Genomic DNA, 9,284 nt, shown 5'->3' with positions numbered 1-9,284 from the left:
AGCACTATTATTAGATACCTAAATAAAAACAACTGCGCTAATAAATTGTTCTTAAAGGATTGCCACAGATTCATCCAACACTGGAAAAACTACAGCATTGTCTACTTTCTAATGCGATGTTTAAAGTACATTAGTGTCAGGTAGAGAGGAAGCAAAACTAGAAACCTGGAAGATTAACTATACTAACTAATTTCTTTGTTTTACCACTTGGCTGCACAAAGCTAAAGTTGGCATCCTGTTCTTTTTGTCATAAAGCAAAGCTTGACGTGCATGCATGTCAAGGCAATCGTCATAAAACGAACTGCTCTCCTCCTGCATCCTGTGTATACTATTGAGGTTTGGATTTCTATGAAACTGTGCGTGAGTGTGGTTGAAACCACATGGCAAATTGGATGTTGAAACGTGCCTCGACGTCTTTGTTTCCTTTGAAGGTTTGTTGTTTGCACTTTCCTCTATATACAGTACTTCCCCCTGTCATTCAATACAGCACTGACTGTTTCACATGTTTGGGACCAAATGTCCCCCTTTTTTTGTTTTTTTCAAAAGATTAAAAAATAAGTTCAAACTAAGAAAGTCACCACTTTTCATCAATTCAAAGCAATTCCAACATTCTTTCTAAAGTTATTTCATGAATATACAATTTTAAAAAATCTAATCATTTCCATGAATTAAAAAAAAAAGTTTAAGAAATAGTGAAAAGAGCAGATCTGCAAGCTCAAAACATGGCACGAAGTGACACATTGTGTGCTTGTAGATCTGCTATTTTTACTAGTTTGGGTCCCGGGCAAACATTTAATTTCTCTTTTGGGTCTTGAGCTAATGCACCGACTTCAAACACTCCATATTTGGGCACACCCGACACAAAACAACATAGGGACAAAAATCTCCATGTATGGCCATAAAAGAGACCCAGACAGATGGGTGGAACAGGTACTCTGACACGGGTACAACGGGTATTGCATAGCCCCACCCGGCTATGCAATGGTTCTCCAACTTCCATGGTTACCGACTCAGTGCTCTACAGCAGGGCACCGGTCTAGTTATTATCTATGCACCAAGTCTCTGTACGTATGTCTGTAATGACTCAGTGCTCTACAGCAGGGCACCGGTCTAGTTATTATCTATGCACCAAGTCTCTGTACGTATGTCTGTAATGACTCAGTGCTCTACAGCAGGGCACCGGTCTAGTTATTATCTATGCACCAAGTCTCTGTACGTATGTCTGTAATGACTCAGTGCTCTACAGCAGGGCACCGGTCTAGTTATTATCTATGCACCAAGTCTCTGTACGTATGTCTGTAATGCACGTAACTCGAGAACCGTTCATCCCACGACTTCAAATTCGACACACACGTTCCACACCCCCACAGGGAGTGCAGTGCCCGTTGTTGAGTCGGTCGGATCCACGGTTGTCCAGAACCGCCACAAAAGGCCTCTGCCCGGGCTCTTGACAGAGATCTTGCCCGCAGGCTCCATATATGGAGCTGACCTGTAAAAACTGTCTGGGGTGTTCACAGCAGCCAGTAGACCCCAAACATGTTTGAAAGTGAAAAATCCCTTGAATCTCTATGCATACGATGCAGAGCATCATTGTGGTGAGTACAGCACACCAAGCCAGGAACAAAGCAGTGTTGATTTTGACTGCAACGTGTTGTGATATCGGCTATCGGCTATTTTCAGTATGAAACTCTCAGTTCAACTGAGAGTTGCATACTGAAAATAGCCGAGCCAACTGAGTCAGTTGCCAACTGAGAATAAAACTAGAAAAAGTGCCCTTCTGGGCACAGGTCTCCACCAGGAGGATAGGACTGTGTGTGATGTTTGGCAAAATGTTTAGGAGTAATATAAACATGTTTTTTTGTATGTTTGTTTTTTGCAACAATTTTCTTCATTTTAGAGATTTGGATGAAATCTGTGCGACTAACATAAGCAATGTGTTTAGCAGAAATCGGCCTCATGGTGGCGCTATAACCGGCAGATGTGGAGGGATGCAGGGAAAATGTTTTTCCATGGCCTCTAGGGAGTGCGCATACATAAGTTGTATACAGATTGATGCAGTTATAGCTAAAAACAGGAACTGGCCTGTTATAGCGCCACCATGAGGCTGATTTGGAAAATAATGAGTGGCATGTCGTCCTCGGCCTAGTGGAAATGTGCGTGTATAATTTCACGGAAATTGCACACTGTTTTTGTGATTTGTGGCATTTTGTTCGAAACGGACCATTCATGTGAGCTTTGGAAGCCAATATTAGCCAATCAGGATGGAAAATGGGAAATGGTGCAAATCCGTGTTGATCACATGACTATGTAGATAGTGTATACCGAATTGTGTGATGTATGGATAAAATGTGTACGGGTAATCTACAGAAATGTGTTTTGCCTAAATCGGCCTCATGGTGGCGCTATAACAGGCCATTGAGGAATATTTGGGGCAGAGGTTCATCGTTGGCATCCATGGAGTGTGTGTGCACAGTTTGGCATGGATCGGGCCAACGGTACCGGAGATTAGCTGATAACGGACGGACGGAAGGACGGACGGACGGAAGGAAGGACACACGGACGGACGGAGTGCAAAACATACTCTCTCCCCATGCCTTCGGCCTGGTGGAGACAATGACTTGTCTACTGGATCTCTTCTCCACTAGTCCCTCCTTAACATTTTAGTCTAGTTTTTATTGTGGGCTCGCTGCAACCTTTTCGTCTCTTCAAAACATTGGCACATAACTACTCCTACACACTTTCACTTAGAAACTCTGTTTAAACTTTGACATATTCAGATTACTTTGGAATTTTGCAGGTGTACATGAATATTTGAAATGTTTTGTAGTTTTAGAAATATTTTACTTTTAAAAAAGGAAGTCAATGGAGGATTTCACAACTTCTTCATACTTTCATCTGGACACTCCATTCACAATTAAAAAATAATATTAATCAGCTTACTGAGGACACACAGGCCTGAACTTTTGACTTTGAAATGTTTTGTAAAAAAATATATATTTAACTTTCAAACTTTCTTTCACAGAGAAACTTAATTCACAATTTAAAAAATCCACTTAGCACATGCACATGCACGCTTGAGATTATTACTTTGAAAATGTTTTGTAGTTTATGAAATATTTAAACTCAAGCGCCCAATGAGTCTTTATCTTTTACAATGCTCTTGTAAACCAGATTGGGGAGCCCAGGAAGCCATATTCCATGAATATGCAATTTTTACACTACAGATATTTTTTTAACATCCAAAATCACATGGTTATGACAAAAATAGCATCCGATCCAAGCCGGGTGCTTCCCCATTCTACAGTGTCTTGCATTAGTTATTCTATTTTGAATTGAACAAACCTGAATAGCATCATCAAACACTCGACCTCCTGTCTCCTCTATTGGCATAACCGTCTGTTTGATGTCTGCTGGGACGTGGTTATGTCATAAATTATAACCATTTTGCTGCTAATGACAGCCAAATGGCCGACACGGGTCCAGTCAAACTCTAAATGTGCAAATCGATACTCTGTACGCAGCCGGCCTCAATCAATATCTCCTCCTCAGGACAGGAAGCTATTATTTCTCTCTCTCTCTCTCTCTGTGTGTGTGTGTGTGTGTGTGTGTGCTCTGGTTTTTATATCTTTGTGGGGACACAAATCTGTTTACACAGTCACGTCATGGGGACCAGTTACGGTATGGGGACAAAAAAGCAGGTCCCCATGAGGGAAACCGTTAAAAAACCAACCCAGGAGATGCTTTATATGTGCCTGTGAGGTTTTTAGCCTTGGCCCATAAGGGACGTTTTTTGATCATCGTGTGTGTGTAAGTGGTGCTCAGTATCTCCCCCTAAGGGTTTTAGCTGCTATTGCACTCACACACACTTTTGTGGCCGCACCCACATCATTATGTGGCCCCACCCACCCTGTTCCCCACAAGGAGGGATTATACCATCAAATTGAGTGTTAACAGGTGTAACAGAACAGGAGATTCCAGAACAAGGCAGTGAAGATGGAAGCAAAAGCAAAACACAAGGTAAGCTATTTTTTTCTGAATGAACAATTAATAAAAACAGTGCTCAACCACAGATATTTGAAAGATCACTATAACCAGTATTTGACCATAACATTGTGTGAATTAGCTCTGATTATTAAGATAGCTCAGTTAGCTAAGTTAGCTCATAACATTTTGTGAATTAGCTCTGATTATTAAGCTAGCTCAGTTAGCTAAGTTAGCTCAAATGGCTCACATGGGCTGAAGACAGTTTAGATCAGTTAGAGGGATTGCTTTTCCTGTACTTTCAGGTTAGTAATGACCTTAAAACTACTGTTTTGTAACACAAATAATTTTGTGATGAAGTTAAGATACTTAGCTTCAGTTTAGCTTCAGATATAAGGATGATGTTGTTTGGTGGTAATTTCATGTAATGTAATCCAATGTGGGCTCCTGAAACGTTTTTTTTGCTATTATTTTCTGTGAAAATAGTCAGAGTGGGTATACAATTTCGTTTTTGTGTTAGGACTTTCTACTGTATAAAGTATATATGTTGAGTTTGGTCCAGTTTGTAGTGTTGTAGCATTAGCTTCCTTTAGCTGCTGTCTTTCTGTGTAGCACTGTAGCAGTGCAGCCAGTGACTCTGCAATGATGTGATGTTAAAGAAAATGGTAATAATAGGCAGAATAATTGAAACATCAGAAGACGTCCCCATGATGCACATTAGCACGGGGTCCCCAATATGCATGTTTTAAGATGTGTGTGTGTGTGTGTGTGTGTGTGTATTTATGCAAGCTTGAAGGCAAAATAATTGAAACTTCAGAAGACGTCCCCGTGATGCACATTTAGCACGGAGTCCCCAAGATGCATGTTTTAAGATGTGTGTGTGTGTTTGTTTGTGTGTGTATTTATATGTCCCCGTGATGCACATTAGCTTAAAGTGTGTTAAATGTCCCCATATATCACAAAACTGAAAGTTTACCTTTGAACCCCTCAAAGGTAAACGTTTAATATATTAGGAGGGGATGGGACATTTTGCACAGCCTTTTTGTTTTATTAACGACAGCAAACAAAGCGCACATCATTAAGAGCAGTGTCGTCTCCACGCCCTTGAGGTCCCTCCACCCGTGTCTGGATCCCACAGATTCTTCCTCCACTGTGACACATTTGGCTCCAGCTTCCCCATCTCCCCCACGGCATGCCAGAGCCTTCGATGATGTCACCTTCGCTGCATACGAACTCGATGTTGTTGACGGCAGTGTCGTCACCCTTACCCTGGGAGCCCTCCACATTCAGCTTGAACCTTGTAAGCGCCCCGGATCTGCACGACATCGCGGATTTCCAGTCACCCCAGCTAGGAGAGAAAAACACACAGAAACACTATGTTTCAAACTTGTGGATCTGATACTTTTGTATGACGCTGTAGTATTGCGTTAATTTACGGACAAAATAAAGTTCAAATGTGGCCGACAGCGACGTCTTATTTATTCCCATGTGTAAAAATATAATGAATGAATATTGTGTAAAGTGTGAATTTATAGGTGTCATATGCTCACTATCCATCGTTTGAGTCCACAGTACCGTACTGTCTCCCATCTTTGACACAAGTCAGGCGAATGCCGTTCACTGCAGTGTCATCACCGTCACCCTGCCTGGACTCCACCTGTATACAATAAACAACACAAGCAGAAATAATAATAATAATTATTATTATTATTATATTATTAGAAGTAGTATTAGTATTAGTAGTAGTAATAGTAGTATAAAACAGACTAGGGTCTAAAAAAAACCCTGTAGCAGCTCCTATAGAGGCCATGCTGCTCCCCAGTTTGACCAAAGTGCCACATGGATTGTGGGGAAAAAATAAGAAAAGTTTGACATTTTGGATATAATGATGGTTGTAGGTGAAAGGTTAGACAAGAATAAAAGTCCCCGTCCATGTTGGAGTCTAAACGTTACCGATTGCATTGTAAATGGGAGCATACCAGTGTGCATTTTTGGATCCAGCACCCAGCCTAGTAGGTCTACGAGGTCTTTTAGCTGTTTATCAGCTTTTTCCTTTTTTTTGGTGGTAGATGAAAGGCCATGGGGTATACCAACATCACTAGGGTTCTTTCCATAGGGTTCATGAAGGTGTGCTGAACAACTTGGACAGTAGATTTCAGGATATCCTTTTGGGGACCAATACAGTGTTGGAATGACAGAACAATGACTAACATTGACAACCTCAATAGCTATACCCTATAGAGTGCGACCAGCTCAGTGGCCTTGTGGTTAGAGTGTCCACCCTGAGACTGGGAGGTCGGGGTTCAATCCCTGGCCATACCAAATACTCTAAAAATGGGACCCAGTGCCTCCCTACTTGACACTCAGCATCAAGGGTTGGATTGGGGGTAAGTCCCTGCGACATACTAGCGTCATGTCCAGGGGGTGTACTTGTACATCAAGCTGCCTCACGCTACAAAAACAGGAGATAGGCTCCTGCCCCATGGGCCTCATGGCTCGGAAAGGATACTTATAGAGTGCGACCACTAGCCGATCGAGTTGCATTCAGACATTTATGCAAACACAATGTAAAACGTTTTGTGTTTTGACTAAAACCTTCTTTCAATTTGGCCTATAGATGCTGTGAATAATATGAATCTGACATCCACTTTGCCACATGCATGACATGCTGCAATGCATTAATTCTAATCAAGGTTGCGCCCAGTGCAATAAAGTAGCAGTTAATATCTCAACATGAAATAATCAATAAAGAAACGAAATGTTGTCATTAATAAGACTTCACATCACATATGGCACATGAGTGCCGGCCCTGAGCAATTTGGTGCCCTAGGCAGGATTTTTCGTGATGCCCCCTTGAAAAATGACCATGGCCCCCTTGTGTTCTAAAGCACTGTGTTGTTGTTTTTTGCTTGGTTTTTATTTTTTTTATTTAACCTTTATTTAACCAGTAAAAACCACATTGAGACTGAAGTCTCTTTTACAAGTGTGAACTGGCCAAGACAAGAGGCAAAACAAGTGATACAGCTCTGCCAGTAACAAAACAATACACAACAACAAAAAAACATGACAGACATACAATGCTCATAAATACAGTACCCAATACTAAGAAGCTCAAAGGGAGAACAGGAACGTTTAAACGCGACCAATAAGGACTAATAAATAAAAAACTAAGCATTGCTTAGTATACTAAAAAGCAAGCAGACATTTGCTATACGTCAAAGCAGGAGCAGTTCATGGGAAGTGTGCCCATGGCAATCCTTTTAAAGCTCACTAGGGGAATCACAGCAGCCAGTTTGAGTCTGGTCTGTAGGTCATTCCAAGACCAGGGTCCGAAATAAGCGATGCTTTTTTTTCCAGCCTCAGATTTAGTTGGGGGCACGACATAGCGTAACCAAGCATTTGATCTGAGGTTGAGAGAGTTTTGGACAAGTTCAAATTTAGAACCAATGTAACGTGGGAGATTACCAAGAATAGCTTTATAAATAAGAATATACCAATGTAGCAACCTGCGAGACGTTAAGGAATACCAACCCACTAGGGCATACAGAGTACAGTGATGAGTCCTATAGGGGGAATTTGTTATGAACCTCAATGCAGCATGAAACAGGGGGTCAAGTTTGCTCAGAGTTGAGGAACTAGCAAAGCGGTAGACAGTATCGCCATAATCAAGCTGCGACAGGAAGAGGCCTGTAACCAGCTTTTTGCGAGAAGCATTCGAAAAGCAGGACTTCATTCTATAGAAGAAACTCAGCGTGAACTTAAGCTTTTTTGCCAAGGCATCAATGTGGTGTTTAAAGTTTAACTTGTTGTCCAACCAGTTCCATCCACCAGATTGGTGGATGCCCCCCCCTCCCCTCATGATGCCCCCCTCCCCTCATGATGCCCCTGTTCTGCCTGATGGATATATATTAAAAAAAATATATATATATATATATATATATATATATATATTTTTTTTTCTTCTTTATATATAATTATTATTATTATTATTATTTTTATTTTTTTAAAGATGAAAGCATCATATTCTGATAGTAATCATTGGTATAGAGTCAGAGTGTTTGTTTTAGACTGAACAATCTATATCATGTGTAGAGCTACATGTAGAACACTTATTTTAACCAAACAAAATCACTTACCCTACGTTTTTTACAAAGAAAATTGTCTCACCCGCATACTGAAGCCCTCAGCGTAAGAGTCTAATGGACACATCTCCAGGGGGCCCCAGGAGCCCCAGCGGGCACCGTTTTCAACCCTCAGCGTTTGGTAGTATCTCCTGGCTGACAGCTGCTGTGTGCAGAGAGCCAACACCACCACCACCACCACATGGATGTTCAGGAACATGGCTGTAGAATAAGTTGGGAGTCAGAAACGATGTGGGGCTTTATATAGAGAAGCCATGTAGTGGACTGACTCGTTTTCCCAGTGAAAAGTAATGAAATACCACTGTTTTTTTGTGTGTGTGTGTGTGTGTGTGTGGGAGGGAGGGGGGGGGGGGGGGTGCGTGTGCCTGTGCGTGTGTGTCAAGGCAAAGGCGCGCTCAACTCAAAGGCCAGTTTTTGGCACAACATAGCTGTGTGTGTGAGCTGTGTGTGTGTGGCGTGCGTGCGTGCGCGTGCGTGGTGCAACACAAGGAACAAGGAAAAGGCACGCTCAACACAGTGGAAATATTATCTGCACTCTTTTTGTTTAGTAGACTTTAATAGTAGTGAGTTGGTCATATGAGTTGCTGTCTGACGCTACTTTCTTGTTTAGCAGGAAGTTAGCTCAGATATCTCTCTGTTTGGTTGCATTCTACAGGTGAGAGAAGTGCACAAGTGACATCTATGAAGTTGATTATAAAGTGTGGTGCCATGTTGTTTATGCTTGCTCTAAGCATTTGAAGTGTTGGAAGAGAAGGCAGCTAACTCATGCTAAGACTGGATTAGCTAATGTAGCCTGTTGGGCATAATGGGTGTGGGTTTATGTTGAGAGTACCTGGCCATATACCATAGGCAAAGTTTTGGGCTGCACAGTCCATGTTGGATGTTCATAATTTACATTTCAGGTTCTATATGAATGTCTCACTACAATCTGAGTACCACAGACGAAACACAGTCTAAGTCCAAATTTCATTCTGACCCCTCCACGAAAAGGCCTCGTTGTCCTGAACCCTTATCTATCATTTATACATTATGGATCAATAGTGTGGATAATGGATATCCATTATCCAGTTGTTGTTGGATAATGGATATATACAAGTCACATTTCATGTTCTAGAGTACATTTACAATTCATTGAATTCAATCACATTTCATGTTCTATAT

At 41.5% G+C, this 9,284-nt stretch overlaps 1 protein-coding gene across 1 annotated transcript; it reads right to left on the bottom strand.

Annotated features, from left to right (window-relative positions):
* Positions 1-4,968: 4,968 nt before the first annotated feature.
* LOC306941058 (vitelline membrane outer layer protein 1-like) lies at positions 4,969-8,322 on the bottom strand (the record flags this gene model as incomplete). The annotated part of the gene is made up of 3 exons (XM_079526363.1): positions 4,969-5,329; positions 5,532-5,638; positions 8,149-8,322. 3 exons carry the CDS (start codon positions 8,320-8,322, stop codon positions 5,032-5,034), a joined length of 579 nt encoding a protein of 192 aa, XP_079382489.1. The 3' UTR covers positions 4,969-5,031.
* Between the last annotated feature and the right edge of the window lie 962 nt (positions 8,323-9,284).

Source organism: Electrona antarctica (genome assembly GCF_951216825.1).
Source record: "Electrona antarctica genome assembly, chromosome: 17".
Lineage (NCBI taxonomy): Eukaryota > Metazoa > Chordata > Actinopteri > Myctophiformes > Myctophidae > Electrona > Electrona antarctica.
Note: the sequence above shows the minus strand (reverse complement) of the source record. Positions and strands in the feature narration are given on the sequence as shown.